The sequence below is a fragment of the Danio rerio genome, chromosome 10 (genome assembly GCF_049306965.1).
Source record: "Danio rerio strain Tuebingen ecotype United States chromosome 10, GRCz12tu, whole genome shotgun sequence".
NCBI classification, from domain to species: Eukaryota; Metazoa; Chordata; class Actinopteri; order Cypriniformes; family Danionidae; genus Danio; species Danio rerio.
Genome location: NC_133185.1, coordinates 50,563,958 through 50,587,979, shown reverse-complemented (window position 1 = coordinate 50,587,979; position 24,022 = coordinate 50,563,958). Strand labels below are relative to the sequence as shown.

Here is a 24,022-nt window from a genome sequence, read left to right as displayed (position 1 = left end):
TGCATTGCGATTGGTGGATGATTACAGAATGCATCATAATCCTCTATTAAATGGATTTTGAGCTTAGTTTTGAACAGCAGAGGGCGCTCTAGGCTAGTGTTTAACAGCAGACGACGCTCTAGGCTAGTGTTTAACAGCAGATGGCGCTCTAGGAGTGTATGTAATGGCACTCTAGGCTAGTGTTTAACAGCAGATGGCGCTCTAGGCTAGTGTTTAACAGCAGATGGCGCTCTAGGCTAGTCTTTAACAGCAGACTGTGCTCTAGGCTAGTGTTTAACAGCAGACGGCGCTCTAGGCTAGTGTTTAACAGCAGATGGCGCTCTAGGCTAGTGTTTAACAGCAGACGGCGCTCTAGGCTAGTGTTTAACAGCAGACGGCGCTCTAGGCTAGTCTTTAACAGCAGACGGTGCTCTAGGCTAGTGTTTAACAGCAGACGGTGCTCTAGGCTAGTGTTTAACAGCAGACGGCGCTCTAGGCTAGTGTTTAACAGCAGAACGCGCTCTAGGCTAGTGTTTAACAGCAGATGGCGCTCTAGGCTAGTGTTTAACAGCAGATGGCGCTCTAGGCTAGTGTTTAACAGCAGACGGCGCTCTAGGCTAGTCTTTAACAGCAGATGGCGCTCTAGGCTAGTGTTTAACAGCAGACGGCGCTCTAGGCTAGTGTTTAACAGCAGACTGTGCTCTAGGCTAGTGTTTAACAGCAGACCGCGCTCTAGGCTAGTGTTTAACAGCAGACCGCGCTCTAGGCTAGTGTTTAACAGCAGACGGCGCTCTAGGCTAGTGTTTAACAGCAGATGGCGCTCTAGGCTAGTGTTTAACAGCAGACGGCGCTCTAGGCTAGTGTTTAACAGCAGATGGCGCTCTAGGCTAGTGTTTAACAGCAGACGGCGCTCTAGGCTAGTCTTTAACAGCAGACGGTGCTCTAGGCTAGTGTTTAACAGCAGACGGCGCTCTAGGCTAGTCTTTAACAGCAGACGGTGCTCTAGGCTAGTGTTTAACAGCAGACGGTGCTCTAGGCTAGTGTTTAACAGCAGATGGCGCTCTAGGCTAGTGTTTAACAGCAGACGGCGCTCTAGGCTAGTCTTTAACAGCAGATGGCGCTCTAGGCTAGTGTTTAACAGCAGACGGCGCTCTAGGCTAGTCTTTAACAGCAGACGGCGCTCTAGGCTAGTGTTTAACAGCAGACGGTGCTCTAGGCTAGTGTTTAACAGCAGACTGTGCTCTAGGCTAGTGTTTAACAGCAGACGGTGCTCTAGGCTAGTGTTTAACAGCAGACGGTGCTCTAGGCTAGTGTTTAACAGCAGATGGCGCTCTAGGCTAGTGTTTAACAGCAGACTGTGCTCTAGGCTAGTGTTTAACAGCAGACGGCGCTCTAGGCTAGTGTTTAACAGCAGATGGCGCTCTAGGCTAGTGTTTAACAGCAGACGGCGCTCTAGGCTAGTGTTTAACAGCAGATGGCGCTCTAGGCTAGTGTTTAACAGCAGACGGCGCTCTAGGCTAGTCTTTAACAGCAGACGGTGCTCTAGGCTAGTGTTTAACAGCAGACGGCGCTCTAGGCTAGTCTTTAACAGCAGACGGTGCTCTAGGCTAGTGTTTAACAGCAGACGGTGCTCTAGGCTAGTGTTTAACAGCAGATGGCGCTCTAGGCTAGTGTTTAACAGCAGACGGCGCTCTAGGCTAGTCTTTAACAGCAGATGGCGCTCTAGGCTAGTGTTTAACAGCAGACGGCGCTCTAGGCTAGTCTTTAACAGCAGACGGCGCTCTAGGCTAGTGTTTAACAGCAGACGGTGCTCTAGGCTAGTGTTTAACAGCAGACGGTGCTCTAGGCTAGTGTTTAACAGCAGACGGTGCTCTAGGCTAGTGTTTAACAGCAGATGGCGCTCTAGGCTAGTGTTTAACAGCAGACTGTGCTCTAGGCTAGTGTTTAACAGCAGACGGTGCTCTAGGCTAGTGTTTAACAGCAGACGGCGCTCTAGGCTAGAGTTTAACAGCAGACCGCGCTCTAGGCTAGTGTTTAACAGCAGACGGCGCTCTAGGCTAGTGTTTAACAGCAGATGGCGCTCTAGGCTAGTGTTTAACAGCAGACGGCGCTCTAGGCTAGTCTTTAACAGCAGACGGCGCTCTAGGCTAGTGTTTAACAGCAGACGGCGCTCTAGGCTAGTGTTTAACAGCAGACGGCGCTCTAGGCTAGTGTTTAACAGCAGAACGCGCTCTAGGCTAGTGTTTAACAGCAGATGGCGCTCTAGGCTAGTGTTTAACAGCAGATGGCGCTCTAGGCTAGTGTTTAACAGCAGATGGCGCTCTAGGCTAGTGTTTAACAGCAGACGGCGCTCTAGGCTAGTCTTTAACAGCAGACGGCGCTCTAGGCTAGTGTTTAACAGCAGACGGCGCTCTAGGCTAGTGTTTAACAGCAGACGGCGCTCTAGGCTAGTGTTTAACAGCAGACGGTGCTCTAGGCTAGTGTTTAACAGCAGACGGCGCTCTAGGCTAGAGTTTAACAGCAGACCGCGCTCTAGGCTAGTGTTTAACAGCAGACGGCGCTCTAGGCTAGTGTTTAACAGCAGATGGCGCTCTAGGCTAGTGTTTAACAGCAGACGGCGCTCTAGGCTAGTCTTTAACAGCAGACGGCGCTCTAGGCTAGTGTTTAAAAGCAGACGGCGCTCTAGGCTAGTGTTTAACAGCAGACGGCGCTCTAGGCTAGTGTTTAACAGCAGAACGCGCTCTAGGCTAGTGTTTAACAGCAGATGGCGCTCTAGGCTAGTGTTTAACAGCAGATGGCGCTCTAGGCTAGTGTTTAACAGCAGACGGCGCTCTAGGCTAGTCTTTAACAGCAGACGGCGCTCTAGGCTAGTGTTTAACAGCAGACGGCGCTCTAGGCTAGTGTTTAACAGCAGACTGTGCTCTAGGCTAGTGTTTAACAGCAGACGGCGCTCTAGGCTAGTGTTTAACAGCAGACCGCGCTCTAGGCTAGTGTTTAACAGCAGATGGCGCTCTAGGCTAGTGTTTAACAGCAGATGGCGCTCTAGGCTAGTGTTTAACAGCAGACGGCGCTCTAGGCTAGTCTTTAACAGCAGACGGTGCTCTAGGCTAGTGTTTAACAGCAGATGGCGCTCTAGGCTAGTGTTTAACAGCAGACGGCGCTCTAGGCTAGTCTTTAACAGCAGACGGTGCTCTAGGCTAGTGTTTAACAGCAGACGGCGCTCTAGGCTAGTGTTTAACAGCAGATGGCGCTCTAGGCTAGTGTTTAACAGCAGACGGCGCTCTAGGCTAGTCTTTAACAGCAGACGGTGCTCTAGGCTAGTGTTTAACAGCAGACGGCGCTCTAGGCATGTGTGTAATGGCTGACTAGTAAAAATTAAGCTCAGAATCCGTTCCAGAAAGAATAAAAAAAAACAAAAGCAGTGAAGATTTCCGAATCCACACACAATCATTTCTCAATTTGCGACGCATCACAGGTGTATTTCCCCAGCCCTAATGATGAAGGCGAGAGATGTGTCTGTGTGTTATTCGCTGTGGTGTGTGTAAGTCTTGTGTGGATTGATCGTCCAGTGATAATGACCAGCAGGTAAATCAGCATCAGTTTGAGTGTTTGATGATGGAGTTGATATTTGAGCAAACGTATTGCAGGTACAGATTTGATCAGCTCTTCATGAATAATGCTACTCATTATGCAGTAATAAATAAGAGAGAGGAAAGACGATAGTAATAAAAGCTGATTTGACTAGTGGGACTTGAGCAGAGCACAGTCTCCAAATCTGATCACCATGCATTCAGATATTAAACATAAATATACATATGCTATATATGGCTTTTTTCTACTGCTTTAACAGCGGCAGTCAGGCAGTGTGCTGCTTTAAACACAAGATCTTGCACTTTTCAGTCATTTACTTTCAATTCCACATGAGAAAAATACTGCAGTAGTTTACAGTAAACAGCACACTGTAGTAAAACTCCTATAATATACTTATTAGTTAATATTACAGTATGCTCCAAGTGTTATAGGATAATGTATACAGTGTCATGCACATGGTTCAAAAACACTCATATTTACCATAAATTACTGTAGTATTTTTTTCAAAGCTGCTTCTACATATTGACCCTTGTGTGCTGTTGGGTCGTTTTCATCCTCTCGGGGTTAATTCTGAGTCTTCATTTGGCCTCTTCTTTCTCTGTGTTTCAGCAAATGTGATGATTTCTGCTGATGAATCTTATTTTCACACATATTTTGGGAAAAATGCTTTGAAAATGTTTTAAAACTCAACAACACACTGTTCAGATTGACTCCTCTGGTGATGTTGGTGCTGTTTTTCCTCCATTGTCTTCCATTATAATCACATTTATTGATTGTAAAGTCATGACAGTAGATAATCATGCATTCTTGATTTCTGCTGGTTTTCCCTGTCTGCAATCAATAAATGTGATTATAATGGAAGTCAATGGAGCACAAACAGCACCAGCATCACCAAAGCAGAGTCAATCTGAACAGCACACACCAGGGTTAAACAAAAAAGGAAGATTTTAATAATGATTTTATTGACAGAAATGGCATACTTCAGCTTAAGGAACTCATGATGGACTGTTATTTCAGATAGATAACAGTATGACCAATGCACCAAACAGAGCTGAAGCTAACCACTATTAACTTATTGCACTTCTCACTTTAAATGCACACGGCACACCAGTTTAACTGCCATTATTTGGAGTTTGTACTTGTCAGACATATACTCATGGTTTTGTTATCTGAAAGGTGTATTTTGATGTTATGTCCTGTAGATATCAGGCCTGTTCACACCAAGAGTTTCTGGCACAAAGAAAACTTCACTGCAAGATTGTAAAACATGTTTTTTGTATGCATATATTATAGATTGAGTTATTTAAATAGACTATGCATCAAACTTTACTGCAAAAAAAGGAAGTGCAAATATTTTATACTTTAACCACCTCCACCTTGGTGTGAACAGACCTTTACTTAAGCACAACTTTTAAGCACAAGATCATATTGTAATTATTGATGTACTATTAATTAACAAAGTTTATTTAGCAGCCTAATAAACTGCAACAAAGATTATATTATGTATAATATTCTTCATTAATTCCCTTTGTTTAAATGTATTCTGAATTGTTTTGCATTATTTGCAAATATACGGTCTGTTTCTACTGAAATATCGTGACAGTCTTTTAACTATCGTACTGTTTCATCTACTGTATTCACACCAATACAAACAATGGACATGTTTGTTTTCTTGTGTCATTGCCTGGAAACACTGAGAATTGATTCTGATGTTGCTTTGTGTTTTTGTGAAATAGTTCACAAATGTTTTATTTAAAATGTTGTGTTTCAGTTCATCTGAATGGAAGAACCTCAATCACGTGAGCTAGACAAGACCAATGTGAACCCCACAAAAATAACAACGAAGAAATGAATTTATTTAGTCTTTCTTATTTAATGTATTTGTGTTGTTTGTTTATTTAAAGCTCAGCGTTTAGGATCAGAATATGGCAATAATGCTTAAGAAAAGCAAATAACAAAACAAGACTGCTAACAGCTCGGCTTTGTTCAGTATGTCAGCCAAAATAAATGTATATTAGTGCGATTATTGTTGTGTATTCAAGGTTTTATTAATATTTTTGTTGATAACTTAACAGTTTATTGAACGAGCACGTGATCGATCCCGCCGCAGAAGAAAAGCGCGCGAAAAGGACGACTGAGGAAGCCGCCTGATCTGAGGTAAAACATTTCTCGACGATTAATCGCAAATAACTTTGAAAAAAGAGATAGAAATCGTTAGATAAGTAATGTTATTATTAGGCTTAATTTTCCCGCGCGAACGTGCAGTGTTTTTTGCGAATGCTAACGAAAATCTCGGGATCTGACACTTGTTTACGCTGTAAATATTGCTCGTATCAAAATCATTCTAGTAACGTTACATAAGTTATTGTGTTTAGCTTATAGGGATGATGGTTTAATTTGTATTATCTGGGCTAGAAAAACTTTTTGTTGATTCTTTTTAACAACATAATCATCAACAAAAACTATGTGAAAAGTTACTACAAGCAAATAAACTAAGTTACACACATTATTTTGGCTTGATAACTAAACCTAGCATGAAAGTTCGAGATGCCTTAAAAATGAAATATGTTTGAAGCAGATTTATAAACCTGGAAGCCGATTCTGTCAAGCTAAAAAATAATAAGTTTAAATATTTCAAAATAATACTTCAAACAATGGAAATTGCTTTATAAATAGGTTATAATACTAAACTCAACAGCCCTCAGTGTGTTAATTTTTATCAGAATTATTAAAATGCTAAAAACAATCAGTAAAGATGGAATAAATAAACTGTTACCATACCCTTTTCAATGAATGTACAATAATGTACATGTCAAAGAAAACAGGGTCCCAATTTATGTAGAGTATTTCATAATTGTGTGTTGCTTCATCAGATTGAAGTCAGAGTGGATTAATTGCTGGCATCGTTTAAAGTCTGCCAGATTGTGTATGGAAGGTAAATCCTGCCAATTTTAAATAAATCAAATAAACGATGGAAATTAAAATGAAATCCAGATTAACAATTTCATTATAAAACACTTTGCAAAATATCTGCCAAAATTAAAAATGAACTGATTTAATTTTCATTTTCACTGTGGCAACACATCGTCCCTGTCAAATCCATAATTAAAATGAAGTTTCTGATTTAACATTTCATTTTCGCTGCATTTCTGATTCAAGACTGCCAATATTAAAATGAAAAGCCAAACTGAAAAATAAAATGCAAACACAATGTATGTTACTAATGTTCACGCTATAATAGTGACACAATTCAAATTAAAATGTAAATTTAAGTTTTCCTTTTATTGACACCTTTTTATTTGAGTTTTCGATTCAACTTCAGCCTGTATAAAAAGGAGAGCTGCACGATTTTGGCTAAAAGGAAAATCACCAGAAAAAAAAGTGTATATTTAAAACACACACTGACTATGGTTTACTGAAAGGTATTTTGACGGCGCAAACAAATATCAAAAATGTATTTTATTAAGAAAAAAAAGTCAGTAGCTAAATTATTCAACATGTATTTTTTGTAATATAAAAAAGGTAGAGTGAATATAAATCAACACAGGACACGAGAGATGATACCGTCACTTGAATAAAAACGCTCACTTCTAAAACAGTAAAAATTTACATAAAGTGCTAATATATGCGCATTTTAATTTCTAAATGAACAGACTTAGCATTTGTTGAAAAGTTCTTTACGGATCATTTTATATGCACGCTATAGATGTCAGGGGCTAGAAAATATCACATTTTAACCCTTTATTGTGCAAAAAACCCCACATAGAGTAGCTTCATTTACATAATTACCATACGGTCATACTTTATTTTAAGGTACAAATTATTGCTTTGATAAATTATTGCTAATTTGCTGCATATTAATAGTTAATAAGGTATTAGTTGGCAGCATTGGGATGTAGATTAGGATCAGTCAGTCAGTCTTTATTCATTTCCGGAAGGCAATTTGGTTGCAGCATACAAGCATGTCACACACAATACACAAAAGTACACAATACACAATACAAATTCTACCCTAAGTTTAAAAACTTTACAGCTGAGGGGATGAATGAAAGTTTAAAACGATTTGTTTTACTAATAGGAGTTCTGTATTGAATACCTATATCGAATACATATATATATATATATGGGCAATTCTTCAACTATGGGCAGTGGGCACTTTTAGCCTTGTGAATTTGAGTAAAAAAAACTTGTTCAAAATAAACGTAACACAGCCTCATAAATTTAAACAATTTGTCTAGTCTTAAGATCTGTGAAAGGAAAAACTTAGATAAGAAGAGAAACATTTGTCCACCGTGAGCTGAACAATCTGAGCACATCTCAATATACAGCTTATTTCAAAATGAAGTAAATGATGGCAGTCAAACATTGTCTAAGATCATCTCTGTATCTAGTTTAACCAATCTTTCCACAATATAGTTATACATTTGTCAATGAAATAAATAAATTGTTTGCTGAATTGTACAACGGTCATACTCTAAAATGTAATATTAATTTGGTTAAGAGCTTATTAGAAAATAAATAAACTGAATTTGTATATTAAATAGAGCATCAACTCCACACACTTTTATTGTGTGGTGAGAACTTTTTCAATATTTTTTATAAATGTGTGTGGTGATGGAAATGACATTTGTACAGTTTATTGGGAAAAAATTAAAGATAGCTTTAGCGATTAGCTTTGAATTAAACTAGCCTTTCATGTCTACAAAACATTCTGATTTACCTTCATTTTGTTTGGTTTTTAAAAACATTCTTGAAGGTACAGCATGTTTGGAAATGATGTAGTAGAAAATCATGCAATATTTACCTTGATTTTTGTTGTTGATAAAAATATAAATTCCCTCCATCTAGAACATATGATCAGATGGCTCTATACATTTTCAGAGAAATCACCTAAATAGTCTTTCACATAAACATTTTAAAGCGACATTACAGTGTTGTGCTGGAAATGACACTGATACTTTACGACAGCTGTATTTTGTATAAAAAGTAATATTGGTAATAGTCTCACATTAATAACTATAAAATATTTAAATGATTTCACTAGTGCTTCATCAAGATACATTAATAGATTCCAGATAACTAATATTTTAAAATGCTATTTTCATCATTGAAGTTTAAAACTCTGGGAGTGCAACAAGGCGAAAACATTTTGACACTGAAAAGGAGGTTGAATAATATGAAAAAAATATAATGGAAAGCTGGTACATTATTTTAAAAGTATGTTTTATTATTAGTTTGACAAAGAAAGAGAAATTTGAACAAAATTATATATATTTTTTGGATATATAATCAAGGGACACGTGTGTGTGTGTGTGTGTGTGTGTGTGTATATATATATATATATATATATATATATATATATATATATATACTTTTTTTTATTCCAGGCCAGCTCAACTAAATCAGAAATATTACATTTTGCAAACTGTGGAGAATAGAAAAATATAATTACCTAAGTAGGCTGCTAATTTTGACCTTCAAAAATAATGTCTCACTTTACAGTAAGGATTCATTAGTTAATGTGAACATATTTCCTAACATGAGCTAATAATGAACAATACTTGTACAGCATTAATTCAGCATTTACTACTGCGTTATTAAAATCCACATTCATGCTTGATAACATTAGTTAATGCACTGTAAGTTAACATGAATGACAATGAAACACTTGTATTTTACTAACTAACGTGATAAATATACTGTTGATGTTAGTATCACATTAAACCATTCACTCATTTTCCTTCGGCTTAGTCCCTTTATTAATCAGGGGTCACCACAGCAGAATGAACCACTAACTTATCCTGCATATATTTTACGCAGTGTATGTCCTTTCAGCTGCAACCCATCACTGGGAAACACCCATACACACTCGTTCACACACATACACTACTGACAAATTTGCCTTCCCAATTGCCCTGTAAAGCATGTGTTTAGACTGTGGGGGAAACTGTGGAGAACATGCAAACTCCACACAGATACGCCAACTAACCCAGCCGGGACTCGAACCAGGTACCTTCTTGCTTTGAGGCCACAGTGCTACCCACTGCGCCGCCGTGCAGCCATATTACATTAACTCACATTAACTAATTCAACCCTATTGTAAAGTGTTACCAAAAAATAATCGACAATTTGTTTAAAACTGCTCTCATCCCTGTCAAACTAAAAGAAGTAAGACTGTTATCCTGAAGTGTTACCATTGAATTTAGTTCTTGTTTAAAATATTCCTTTAAGAGACGTTAGCCGACACTGTAACAGAGCTGTGATTATTCTTCTCATGCTCATCCTCAATCTTCTGTCCTGACATCCTCATATATATTTTCCTCAAGGATCTGCTGACGGCAGGGCTGGAGAAGTAGTAGACCACAGGATTGAGCACGCTGTTGAAGTACGTAAAGCAGACGGTGATATAAAACGCCACATTTGCATCCTGAAAATATTGACATTCATTATGCCAGCTTTTCAGAACCCAAACAGCAATACGGGAGACATTACTGGGGAAGAAGCATATGATGAAAACCAAAGCCACTGCTAACACAAACCGCACAGCTCGCTTTATTTTACCGTGTTTGTCAATTGTTTTACCCTTCAGCTGCCAGGTTATACATGTGGAGCAGTAGATGACGATGAACGTCGGCACGAAGAATTGAATAACGTAAAACGAATTGTGCCAATCAGACAGAGCGTTGTGTCCTAAACAGATATTGAAGCTTTCGCACTGCGTTCGGTTATTTCGATAGTAGAAGTGTTTATCGGCGAGCAGATATACGGTCATGGCTATGATGAGCGCCCACAGGCCCACAGACACCCACAGGGCGTAGCGCAGACCCATTTGGTTGATGCGGTTCAGCGGGTGCACGATCTTCAGGTATCGGTCCACAGCCACCGCCGTCAGGAAGAAGATACCGGCGGCTCGATTGGCGGCCAGCAGAAACAGCAGCACACGGCAGAAAGCGTCCCCGTAGACCCAGTGCTTGCCCCGCCGGTAGTAGTCAGCCCGGAACGGAAGGCAGAACAGCACCAGCGAGTCGGCCAGAGCCAAATGAGCCAGATAGATGGAGTTGGGCTTCCAGGAGTCCCTGTGGAAGAAGAACATGCAGAGGGCCAGACCGTTCCCCATCAGGCCCAGGACGAACTCGCTGAACAGAACAGGGGGTAACACCTCATCCAGAATGGGAGCGTCGAAAGCGCAGCACACCGAGGAGGAGTTGTTCATGATCTTGCTGCTCTTTTTGGGGCTCAGTGGAATAAATGAACACCGTTGCTTTAAGACTCGCACTTTTAAAGTGTGTGCTCTGAAGAGGCGTGGCTTGTCGGTTAGAGTGGGCGGTGACCGCCTATCAAAAACAGAGTTTGGGTTTTGGGATTATTTCATTGGCTGTTTAATGTCATTTCTAAAGCGCTCTTTATGATGTGGATTGTGAAATGCATTTATGCACGGCAGGTTATATGGCCGGTGTAACAGTCCTCGTTGAATACAGAGCTGTTACATCTTTTAATACTAACTGCCTTGATTAGCTGTTGTGTTTTATGTGTTGTTTTTTATTAAGAGGAGCTATTATTAGCTGAGTCGTGCATCTCTATGCTTTTCCATCTTTCAACACTATATCTAACTTTTTTATTGTTGTTTTTCTGATTTAGTTGTGTTCATTTTTTTTAGTACACTGAAAAAAATTATTCAAAGATGATTCCTTGGATTTACTCAATTTCTTTACGTTAAGAGGTTGTAAACAATTTATTTGGGCTGAATTTAAACAAACAAATTAAGTTGAACATTACTAAACTTAATTAGTTTGTTTAAATTCAACACAAATTGTTTGCAACAGTTCTGCATGCAACACTTTTTTCAGTGAGAGATTTCGTTTAGCTCATGTGTGTTATTACACTTTATTTTCTATTGTTGAACTGACAGGATCTTTGTGTTGATTGTGGTTTATTGTGAGGTTATGTTGTAATGAGTGGCCATGTCATGTTCGTGTTTTGCTTGAGGGTGAGTTACTCTATAACAAATACATAATTGTTTTACTGTATATATATATATATATATATATATATATATATATATATATTATAATGTATATAGATAAATAAGCAATAATAAAAATAACAAACACATAAAAATATAAGTTATTTGGAATAAAATGAATGTGTTTCATTACATGCAATGAAAATAATGCAGCATATAATGTTCTATTTAATTCATGCAGAATAGATGTATTGTTTATCTCAGTTGTGCTTTATTATACTTTATATGTTCTGTTGTGGAAATTACAGGATTTTTTAGCTGATTGTGTTTTATTTTCTCAGGTTCTGATGTAATGAGTGTGGATGTTGTGTTTGAGGGTAAGTTACTCTCTGAGAAATACATTATGTTTTTTAATTGTGCATGTTATAATGTTTAATTATACATGTTCTATTTTAATTGTCCAGAAAGGAGTGTTTTATAACTGTGTGGCAGTGTAAAGTGACAGAAATAAAGACCATGCAACACAAATAATGTAGATAAACACACAATTATTAGTCTTTATTTTATTGTATTTTGTTAATTTGAGAAATGCATTTAACATAATAGTTTTAATAACAAATTTCTGATAGTTCATTTTTTTTGTTGCAGTGATGACTGTCACGGTCACACAATGAGGACAAGGACGGTTATCGCTTTCCTTCAATTTATTCAAACAAGCAGTGGATTAATAAACAGGAGAAGCAGGTAAGTGATAGTCTTTGTAGGAGCAGGTGGAATGTTGTTTACGATGGAAACAAGGAGCTTCAGTCAAACATAGAGCATAAGGCTTTTCCCTTTATGATAGCTTGTTCATCCACAGGTTTGGGAGAAATGTCCACAGAAAAAAACATTCAGATTGAATTGAGAGTCAGAACGTCCCATGGGTGTGACAGTGACAGTACATAATATTTCACGCTCTTGCAGGATACTAGTATTCAGCTTAAAGTGACATTTAAAGACTTAACTAGGTCATTATTGGACAAAAGTGGTTTGTCTTGTAGAAAATCTACAAATCTATTTTTTTAGAAGAGCTATTATTAATATTATTAGAACTTTTTAAGCTAATACTGACCTTGAAAGTTATTTACAGGTAAAAGAAATGCTTTTATTCCAGCCAAGCTAAACTAACTTTTTAAAAAAAAAGAAATACAAAGAATACGAATTTCACAGGAGAGCAAATCATTCTGTAGATGTTTCCAGTAAAACTTAATGCTATAAAAAATAATCACAATACAAATGCATAAGCAAAAATGCAATGAGTTTCAGAGAAATATGAGCAATTAACTGCAGATTTAATGACATTGTTTTATTACTTTGTTAATCATTTATGAAAATAAGAACTTAAATGAGACCAGCAGTATATACAGTTGAAGTGGGAACTTTTAGCCCCCCTATTTTTTTCCCAAATTTCTCTTTAATGGAGAGAAGACTTTTTCAGCACATTTCTAACCATAATAGTGTTAATAACTCATCTCTAACTGATTTATTTTCTCTTTGCCATGATGACATTAAATAATATTCTACTAGATGGTTTTCAAGACACTTCTTTACAGCTTAAAGTGACATGTAAAGGCTTCACTAGGGTAATTAGGGTAACTAGGTATTTTAGGGTAATTAGGTTAATTAATTAAGTCATTGTATAACGATGGTTTGTTCTGTAGACTATTGAAAAAGAATATAGCTTAAAGAGGCAAATAATTTATTCCTTAAATGGTGTGTAAAAAATGAAAAACTGCTTTCATTCTAGCCAAAATAAAACAAATCAGACTTTCTCTAGAAGAAAAAATATTATCAGACATACTGTGAACATCTCCTTGCTCTGTTAAACACAATTTGGGAAATATTTAAAAAAGGAAAAAAATCAAAGAATAATTTTGACTTGAACTGTATATTCTATGAGAAGTCCGAGTTAATAAATATGCACATCTAAATTTGTGTGTTTGTTTCTAGTCTCAGGCGTTGTTTGCTGAGCTGTTCATCAGTAAAAGAAGAGCTGGGTGAGTTCAAAAATACAACAGATTACTGATAACTTCTCAATCAAATCATAGGAAAATGTTTTATTTAGTGAAAAGCGCTAAACTCCTGGCTAATGCTTCAGTATAAAAGTGTTACCTTTAAGTCTTTTGTATTGATGATACATCAGTGCAGATGATACAGATGAATCTGCACAGCTCTAAATCTGCATCTGCCTGCTGAAACCACAAATGCCAATTTGACTTTTCCCAAAATGAACAAATGGGCGTGAGAGTGACTGTGTCGTGGGCTATAAGAGCGTCAGATACACAAGCACAAATACATAGTGAATATGCACAGGGGGCAGTTTCAGATGTTTGTTGTTAAAGTATTTCCGTTTCCTTGTTTTAGCTTGAAATGATGAAACTAAGATCAGATGAGAGACGCAGCACTGTAGCCTGTGTATTGCTGTGAAAAGAGGAATAATAATAATAGTATGCTGTGTTGCTGTGATGATATTATTATTATATATTAGGATTATACACTTATGAATATAAACACTTTACAGTTTTGAAAGATGTCTTGCACGTGTCTTTAATTCAGCCTATAGTGGCAGAAATCACAGCCCTCTATGTCTGCTTGTAATGATGATTTACAGCCTGCTTATAAATTAATTCAAATGCCAAATTACATATAAAGCTTACGGTTCTGTAAATAATAATATGAATTAAACAAAATGCAGTATATCTGATGCTTTATTGAATGTAACCTAGTTAAACTTGCATATAGTGAAGGATTTGAAGATCGGAAATATATTCATTTAGCCAAGACGACTTTATGTGGTCAAATTGTTTTGACAAAACAAACACACATCAAATGACCAGCTCACTCAGCCGGGTCATAACAGCCCAGCGTTTTTACAGTGCACACTTCACAAACACAACTGTGCTTCATGAAGCTCCACAGGGGCAGGTTTGTCCTCTTACGGGTGTAATGATCATATGTATCATTAAAACACTGCTGGTGTTTTCGTCTGCTTGTTTTTATCGCTCAGCTCAATGTTAGTAAGACTAAAGAAATGTATTGTGGTGATAAAAATGTACAAACACTCTGCAAACCTTTTCAGGTACAGATATTAGCTGTGTTTCTGTCCACCTATTTTAATGAGCATTTTGGATGTGCGCATGGAAAAATGGTGGATGAAAAACTCTAAGATGCACAAAAAATTTTGATTATCTGCATAAAAAGCGTATGTGTATAACTGAGTAGGATAAACTTCTTATTCAATAAGAATAATTTAATGTGCATACACCCCGATGGAAACACTGACTGAACAAGATCCAGTATGTGCATTAGTAAAGTCATGTGATTGTGTTATAAGAGATCATGTGATGATGAAAATGTGTGTGATTGGACAAACCAGCAGGCTGAAGTCACTGTAAAACATCTCAAATGTGGTTTTGGTCGTTCTAAAACGCTTGAACTATTTCAGTATTAGTGTTATTATATTATTAATGAGCTCCAGAATTGTCTGTGCTATGCATCTTCAAATGCCACCACGCTTTTATTGTGTGTCAGCATACTGTCTTCTGAGACGCAAGTCTTTATTAAATAAAGTAAAGCTTAACGCAGCTTCTCATACCGCAGCAAATTCCACTTTTACTGTTGATATTTGGCACCAGTTCATTAGGAAGTGTCGATTTTGTTTGCTTTGATTGATTGTAAAAAGCGCTGCTTCATTTGCACGTCTTTTATGCGATATTCCAGTTTTACACATAAAGTTAATTCACATCTTTGGATAAACTTAGAAGTTTTAATGTTGAGAAGGACATTTTGATTTGCCGTATATAAATTACTCATTGAATCTGTCCTTACCTTTTAATAGAAAAGTCTGTTTTCACTCCTGCTGTGCTAAAATACTTTCAAGGTTATTAAATATAGCAAGTTAAAGTGAGAGGCAAACACCTCTTACTGGTGTATTTATTGCAGTGTCAAATAGACCTGTCACAACATCAATTTTTGTTGTAGGATATAATGCACCAAAATATATTACAATAAACAATATTATTGTTATTTTATGCCACACATTATATAATGCCAGAATGACACTATATTATCACAATGCAAATACACTCCTTTCAAAGAACACATCATATTTCATTCTTGAGAATATTTGAACTATAGTCGTTTTAATCAATTTTATAATCAGGCATTGAAATCAGAATGTGAAAACTCATATCCTAAATAAATAATAATAAATATTAACAAAAAGTGCAAGGTGAAGAGTAACAGAGGCTGCGATGTCTGCTGCCAGATCTATTTTCAGTTGTCTGACATTCATTCATTCATTTTCTTTTAAGCTTAGTCCCTTTATCAGAGATCGCCACAGCGGAATGAACCGCCAATTTATCCAGCATATGTTTTACACAGGGAATGCCCTTCCAGCTGCAACCCATCACTGGGAAACCGCCATACACACTCATTCACACACACACTCATACGGCCAGTGTAGTTGATCAGTTCCCCTATAGCGCATGTGTTTGGACTGTTTGGGAATCCGGAGCACCCGGAGGAAACCCACGCCAACACGGGGAGAACATGCAAACTCCACACAGACACATTAACTGACCCAGTTGAGGCTTGAACCAGCGACCTTCTTGCTGTGAGGTGATCATGTTAACCACTGAGCTACCGTGACGCCCAGTCGACAGACTCCCACATAAAAATATACTATAGTAATTTACAGTAAATACTACAGTGTTTACTGACAGGGTCAGTTGGTGTTTCTGTGTGGAGTTTGCATGTTCTCCCCGTGTTGGCGTGGGTTTCCTCCAGGTGCTCCGGTTTCCCCCACAGTCCAAACACATGCGCTATAGGGGAACTGATCAACTGACTGTAGTGCATGAGTGTGTGTGAATGACTGTGTTTGAGTGTTTCCCAGTACTGAGTTGCATCTGGAAGGGCATCAGCTATGTTAAACATATGTGTGTGGAAACATATCTGACGTGTTAAAAACTATTTAAGGATTGACCAAAATACTCACTTATTGTCATCTGAAATCTTTGTTAGATTTTATTAAACCATTTATTAGTTTCTTAATAATTTCAGACAGAATCACGTTTAGTATCCGCTCTTATTCTTTGATAAATGTTCATAAATACAGCTCAGAAGACATTTACTTAAGTTATGAAGATTATTTCACACAATTTTGACTTTTTATTTGCACTTAAATCATCTTTTAAAGCCATTGAAGTGGACATGAACCATACCTGCATGAAATATTCTTTATGTACAGTTGAAGGCAATAATTAGACCTCCTGTGAATTTTTTATTATTATAAAATATTTATTGAAGTGCTGTTTAACAGAGACATTTCAAACATAATAGTTGCACAGAAGGTTGAATAATTTTGTACATTAAATTTGTTTCATTATTTAGCACAGAGTTGAATATTCTGTACCACTTTACAGTGATGTTGCAATGGTTCTTGTTTGTTGATGTATTGACTCACATAATACATTTATTACAGTATTTATGCATGTATATTAATGCTAATTAATGTCAGAAAATTAATTCATTGTTAGTTCATATCAACTTACAGTGCATTAATTGATGTTGACAAGCATAAAGTTTATATTTTAATGATACATTAGTTGAATTATGAATAATAAATGCTGTACAGGATTGTTCATTATTACTTCACATTAGTAAATACAGTGCTCAGCATAAATGAGTTCACCTCTTTTTGAATTAAAAATAAATATTTTGATCTATTTCTCAGTGAATATAGACAATATGTTTTGGTGCATTTAAACAAATCAATTATTTTACATCCATTAAAATAAGAGTTTGGTCACTGAACATCTTTAAGAATAGAAAAAATAATACATTTAGATTAACAATAGTTACTGCAATACATTACAAACTATTTATTTTTATGTTTCTCTTGATTTTCCTGTTAATTAAAATTGTATTTCTTATTTTCACTAACATTAATGTGTGTGTAGTAATGTTTGGACTGTGATCTTCAGTGTTGTTGGATTAGTGGATCAGTTTTGTGTTTGGTACTGACTAATCTAATGTATCTGCATTGATATACTACTGTGAAGCATCCTGGAGGAAATATGACTGTAAAAGAGACTGATTTATGATCAGCACTGTATATTAATTCATAAAACCTTAATATGAAGTATGACCAAATATTCTACCAAAATCAATATTCACTCCTCAATCTTCTGTCCTGACATCCTCATATATATTTTCCTCAAGGATCCGCTGACGGCAGGGCTGGAGAAGTAGTAGACCACAGGATTGAGCACGCTGTTGAAGTACGTAAAGCAGACTGTGGTTTTAAATGCATCATTTGCGTCACTAAAATACTGGCATTCGTTATACCAGAGTTTAAGAACATACATCGAGATTCGAGAGATGTTACTCGGGAAGAAGCATATGATAAAAACCAAAGCCACTGCTAACACAAACCGCACAGCTCTTCTTATTTTACCGTGCTTGTCAATTGTTTTACCCTTCAGCTGCCAGGTTATACATGTGGAGCAGTAGATGACGATGAACGTCGGCACGAAGAATTGAATAACGTAAAACACATTATGCCAAGTGAAGCGAGAGTTGCTCCCAAAGCAAATATTGAAGCTTTCGCATTGAGTGTGGTTGTTCAGATAGTAGAAGTGTTTATCGGCGAGCAGATATACGGTCATGGCTATGATGAGCGCCCACAGGCCCACAGACACCCACAGGGCGTAGCGCAGACCCATTTGGTTGATGCGGTTCAGCGGGTGCACGATCTTCAGGTATCGGTCCACAGCCACCGCCGTCAGGAAGAAGATACCGGCGGCTCGATTGGCGGCCAGCAGAAACAGCAGCACACGGCAGAAAGCGTCCCCGTAGACCCAGTGCTTGCCCCGCCGGTAGTAGTCAGCCCGGAACGGAAGGCAGAACAGCACCAGCGAGTTGGCCAGAGCCAAATGAGCCAGATAGATGGAGTTGGGCTTCCAGGAGTCCCTGTGGAAGAAGAACATGCAGAGGGCCAGACCGTTCCCCATCAGGCCCAGGACGAACTCGCTGAACAGAACAGGGGGCAGATATGCATCCAGCAGGGGGGTTTCATAGGTGCAGCACAATGAGGAGTTGTTCATGATGTTTCTGAGAAAGCAGACCAAACTTTGGATCTTATGCTGCTCATATATAAATGATTCCCTGCAGACCTGTTTTTTTAGATGTCTGCTCACATGGACAACACAAACCCAGGTGTGATGGGTAAATGGTCTCTCATGGATTTAATAATCTTGGGATGCTCAAAATGCACTATTAATGTGATTAAATGTAAACAACTCATTGATTCAAACGAGTCAATCTGATTTAAATTATTATTATTATTTTTTATTGTTTAACCTCCAGATCCAACGAACACATTCACCTTGAGAACCCCGTCTCTGTTTCCAAATGCAAGGACTTCAGTTTTTTCTTTGTTAAACTGAAGAAAGGTTTGGCACTTCCAACTGTTCATTTCATCAATGCATTGCCTAAATAGATCTGAGTGTCATCAGCATAGCTGTGGTAGGAGGTTTGGTTGAACAGGAGAGGTGCCAGAATCGAGCCTTGTGTGACTCCACATGTCATGGGTGTCCACCTCGACCTACGGTCACCTATACTGACATGGTAACCTTTACCTTCAAGGTAAGATCTAAACCATTTGAGGACCGTGCCAGACAGCCCGACCCAGTTCAGCCTATCCAGAAGTATGCTGTGATGGACAGTGTCAAATGCAGCACTGAGATCGAGCAGTACCAGCACTGTTAGTTTACCTGAGTCTGTATTTAGGCATATATCATCTTTATACGGGCGCTGTCTGTTCTGTGATGTGCTCTGAGACCAGATTGACAATTGTCTAAACACCACTTGAAGCTTAAGAACTTGTTAACCTGGTTAAAAAAAACAACTTCCTCAAGGATTTTGCCAGTGAAAGAGATATTTGAAATCGGTCTGTAGTTGCTCAATAGGGTGTGATCCAGACTGCTCTTCTTCAAGAGGGGTCTAACAACAGCAGTTTTGTTTAATTATTATTTTTGGGGGGGTTTTCACCTTTATCAGATAGGAAAGTAGAGTGAACTGACAGGAAAGCATGAGGAGCAGAGAGAGAGAAATGCTCGCCATAGGATCTCGAGGCAGAATTGAACTCGGGTCGCCGTGAGCACCGTAGTGCTTGTGTCGACGCACTAACCACTACACCACTGGCGCTGACTCAACAACTACAGTTTAAGTGAGTTTGGGTAAGTCCATGAGAGAAGTGAAGCATTTACCACTTTTAGAAGGTCTGAAGTTGTATTTAAGTGATTATCTTTATAAGGGTGCTCTCTGTAATATGATGTGGTTGGGAACCAGATTGAAAATTGTCTGAGTGAAGTTTATTTATAAACTGATTTCGAGAGGATCAAGTGCTTATGATTGATCACAGCCGGTCCCGCATTATTCAGTTTATAATTCACCAATCAGACGATTCCTAAGCCACTATAAACACCCTCAGCTCCACATCACAGCCATCTTGGTTTTGAAGAATCCCCTCTTCCACCCCTACTCCTTCTCCTTTCCTAGATGGGCGGCACGGTGGCCCAGTGGTTATCACTGTTGCTTCACAGCAAGAACGTCACTGGTTCTGGTCCTCACCAAGCCAGCCGATGTTTCTGTGTGGAATTTACACGTTCTCACCGTTCAAAAACATGCAGCTTAAGTGAATTGCCTAATCCACATCAGCACATACACATGCTCCTAGTCAGTAGTTCTCTCTTAAGAGCGATCACTATCTGTTTATTAGCTACTACAGCTGGGGAGATCTCCAGATCTACCTGAGCTCAAACTGCCCTCGTCTTGCAAACGGGAGGGAGCCCCGGGCTCGAGGATCTTATGAGCACAGGACAGCATGATGAACATGCTTTATAATCGATCATCAGCTGAGTGTCAACTCTTGACACATCCTTAGAGCTTAAGAACTTATTTACTTGGTTAAAAACAACTTTTGTTGTGACTATAAGTTGTAGAAACTTAGATGTAGTCAGTCCATTTCAGTATGTAGTAACTCAATAGGGTGGTATCCAGGTTGCTCTTTTTAAGCGGGGTTTAACAGCTGCACTTTTAAGTGAGTTTGGAAAAGTCCCAGAAAGAAGTGAAGCGTTTACCACTTTTAAACAGTTAAACATCGTATTGAAGAACAATGTGGGGAGTGTGTCTCTTATCAGTTTTCGTTACTTTGAGCACAGTAGTCTCAGATCTACATCTAATATGTCCCAGATTTGAATGATTTGCTATACGCCTTGGAGAGGCCTTTGACTGTGTATGGCACAATAAAACGGATATCCTCCTGGGGAACGCTACAGGCACACTGGTCTCCTGCTTGTTCTGTAAACATTTGATCAGAAGATACTGTTCTCTAAGCACCCGACACTCATCACTGAGAGTTGTTTTCACCAGCTGATGATGGGGGGTTTTGGGACCCCTGGTGCTCCTACAGAGATGGGTGTGGAGCTCCCCGCTTTCTGGTCACCAACTGGGTTTTTGCAGCAATGTGAGAGTCTGATGAAATAGAGAGCATGTCTGGTGACAGAGGTTGTGGCGATACTGGAGATACTGGCTGCTGAAATATATTGTCCTGGCGGTTTTCCTGGAGATCATCCATGAGTCCTGAGTCTAGAAACTATTCTGATATGTCACAGTATATCCATGTTGAACTCAGTGTACAGGCGGCAGTGTGTCCATGAGCAGTGGTTGTTGTGGCTGCATTGTAATACGTGTCGTTGACATGCCCACTTGGTTTGAAGTTGTGTGGTCAGTTGGACACTCGCCAGGTATGTGTGTACCATTTGGGCTGAGTTCAGTGTCACATAAAGCAGCTCTTTTGCACCAAGTTTGTTTAGATGGAGGCCGTCTGATGTAAAGTATTGTCTTTAATTCCAGAAGAGATTGAAGTTGTCAGTTAAATCCTGGTTTATGTTTTCTGCAGCTCTGTATTTAGATTAAGAAACCTTGAAAACATTTGTTTTTTGTTCGCAGAGAGTGGTCAACTGTGTCCAAGAGTTGACAGAATAGCAGTTCTGACTGCTCTTTATAAACATCATTTCCCCCCACATGGATGAAAATCGTCTTCACTGTCTTGTGCTTCTTCTCAATTCTTTGTTTACATTAGTATTTGCATTTGTTTACATGTACACTGTTGTGTGAGGGAAGCAGGGAATGTCATTGTAGCTCTGCTCCCACCATACCTGATTATTCAATCACCAATAATCAGCTCTGACCACGCTTGCGACGGCGCAAAATGCCGCTGACTGCTCAACCTTGATCCCGTTCAATTCAGAATTGGCTGCTGAGTCACGAGATCTCTGTCTGACTGCATTTTAGGACTATTCACCCATATTGCTCAATGCTCCATATTTCGTCTGGAGCTGTACTTGAGTCCGAGCTGTATTTGGGGTAGAGGACGCTAATGTGCATCAGCGTATGATTCTTGTTATCTGACCCTGCGAGTACCTTGTTCTTGCACCATGTTTGTTTTTGGTTTTAGTACCTTTTTGTCTCTTAACGATTTAATAATCTTGGGATGCTATACACAATTAACATGATTAAATGTAAACAATTCACCTAACGATCCATTCAGAGTAACTGTCCACTACATGATCCATTCAGAGGGAGTCTTCAATAAACTCTTAAAAGTAGACCAAACTCTGGAGAAGTTTGGATCTTTTGTGCTCATATATATATGATTCCCTGCAGACTTGTTTTTTAGATGTTTGCTCACAGGTTTTGGTGTAGCTGTAAGCAAGCACATGGACAACACAAACCCAGGTGTGATGGGTAAATGGTCTCTTATGGATTTAATAATCTAGGGATGCTACGCATGAACCATTAAGGTGATTAAATGTAAACAACTTACTGATTCAAATGATTTGTTCAGAGCGAGTCCCTAACTCACTGATTCAAATGATCCTTTCAGAGAGAGTTTTCAGTAAACAACTCACTAATTCAGAACATCCATTTAGAACAGGCATGTAAAAACTCGGTCCTGGAGGGCCGGTGTCCTGCAAAGTTCAGCTCCAACCCCAATCAGACACAACTGGGCTAGTCAATCAAGCTCTTACCAGGCTTTCTAGAAACATCCTTGCAGGTGTGTTGAGGCAAGTTGGAGCTAAAATCTGCAGGACACCGGCCCTCCAGGACCGAGTTTGGACACCCCTGATTTAGAATGAAACTCTAGTTAACAACTCACTGATTCAAATGATCTGTTCAGAGTGAGTCTCTAACTCATTGGATCAAATGATTCCTTCAGAGCAGAAAACAACTCACTGACTCAACTGATCCATTCAGAGCGAGTCTTTAGTTAACAACTCATTGACTCAAATGATTCGTTCAGAGTTAGTCTCCGGTAAACAACTCACTGATTCAAATGATTCATTTTGAATGAGTCTCCAACTCATTGACTCAAAAAATCCGTTATGAGTGAGTCTCCAGGACAACTCGCTTATAAAAGTAGACCAAATTCTGGAGAAGTTAGGATCTTTTGTGCTTATAAATACATGATTCCCTGCAGACTTGTTTTTTAGATGTTTGCTCGCAGGTTTTGGTGTAACTGTAAGCAAGCACACGGACAACACAAACCCAGGTGTGATGGGTAAATGGTCTCTTATGGATTTAATAATCGCAGCGCTCTGCATCTTGGGACGCTACAGACGCACCATTAACGCGATTATGTGAGGATAGTTTACACTTGGGTGAAAAACTGAACAATGCAATTAACTTCTTGTTTTTGTTGGACATGATTATGCATGTTCTGCTGCTGGTGTGAGATTCATCCAAACACCTTTATTAAGAAATGCGCAGGTTATACACTTATACACTGATTACCAATGTTTACAAATTGTGTTTTTTCTTTCTACTGTGGAAGTCAATGGCCAATTTAGGACATTCTTATAAATGTTATTTTATATTCAACATTAAAAAGAAAGTCACTTCATTGTGAGTAAATGGTAAAACATTTTGTTTAGGGATGAGCTGGCCCTTTAAAATGCAAAATAAAACGATATTGTATAGTTTGTTCTTTTGGGGTGACATAATTTAATATATGATTTATTGTCATTATAGCAATGCAAACGAAATTCTTTCCAAGTTTTGCTGTCATCATCAAGGTCATAATAAAAGTCTTAAACCATTTCTAATGAGCAAAATGCAGAGAGCCTTTCATAAACCAAAGTCAACTTATGGGCAAGAAATATTAGAGGCAGAAAACACAAATACAGCAAAACCGGAATATTGCATTGCTGACTAAATGTACGTTTTTTGTTGTGAAGGTGGGAGGAAATCTGATGAAGATGCGGAACAGAATTGAATGACACTACACTGATGTTCTCCACAAAGGACACTGTGAGTAAACTCAATTAAATGACCTTAACAGAGAGTTTAAAGATGAAACTAGAGCTGCATGTGCATGTTTGGTCC

General features: G+C 38.5%; 4 protein-coding genes across 50 annotated transcripts in view; 1 reads left to right on the top strand and 3 right to left on the bottom strand.

The window, feature by feature from the left end:
• Positions 1-148: 148 nt before the first annotated feature.
• On the bottom strand, positions 149-5,599 carry LOC141376485 (uncharacterized). Of its 4 annotated transcripts, none has more exons than XM_073915284.1 (3): positions 3,176-5,599; positions 2,186-2,605; positions 149-2,125 (listed from the first exon to the last, which is right to left on the bottom strand). In XM_073915284.1, exons 1-3 carry the CDS (start codon positions 3,428-3,430, stop codon positions 149-151), a joined length of 2,652 nt encoding a protein of 883 aa, XP_073771385.1. In that variant the 5' UTR covers positions 3,431-5,599. The 4 variants fall into 4 exon arrangements, with proteins under 4 accessions (XP_073771385.1, XP_073771386.1, XP_073771387.1 ...); XM_073915285.1 differs by having other exon boundaries at positions 149-2,005; XM_073915286.1 differs by lacking the exon at positions 2,186-2,605 and having other exon boundaries at positions 149-595; positions 686-1,135.
• Positions 5,351-24,022, top strand: part of ccdc62 (coiled-coil domain containing 62) — a 44,138-nt gene continuing 25,466 nt past the window's right edge. For 4 of the 44 annotated variants that reach the window (XR_012385884.1, XR_012385874.1, XM_073913773.1 and 1 more), the window contains exons 1-7: positions 5,671-5,727; positions 9,897-9,955; positions 11,511-11,557; positions 11,875-11,910; positions 12,182-12,277; positions 13,523-13,569; positions 23,875-23,947. The gene's annotated coding sequence lies outside the window, so the exon portion shown is untranslated. Of the gene's footprint in view, positions 5,560-5,645; positions 5,728-9,896; positions 9,956-11,510; positions 11,558-11,874; positions 11,911-12,181; positions 12,278-13,522; positions 13,570-17,794; positions 19,813-23,874; positions 23,948-24,022 lie in introns of those variants that run through there. The other 40 variants (XR_012385886.1, XM_073913766.1, XM_073913775.1 and 37 more) reach the window with 30 other exon arrangements.
• hcar1-1 (hydroxycarboxylic acid receptor 1-1) lies at positions 9,797-10,783 on the bottom strand. The gene has a single exon (NM_001163292.1). It carries the CDS (start codon positions 10,781-10,783, stop codon positions 9,797-9,799), a length of 987 nt encoding a protein of 328 aa, NP_001156764.1.
• On the bottom strand, positions 17,746-18,678 carry hcar1-2 (hydroxycarboxylic acid receptor 1-2). Its single transcript, NM_001163295.1, is given in 1 exon segment — positions 17,746-18,678. A coding segment is annotated over 1 exon segment (933 nt).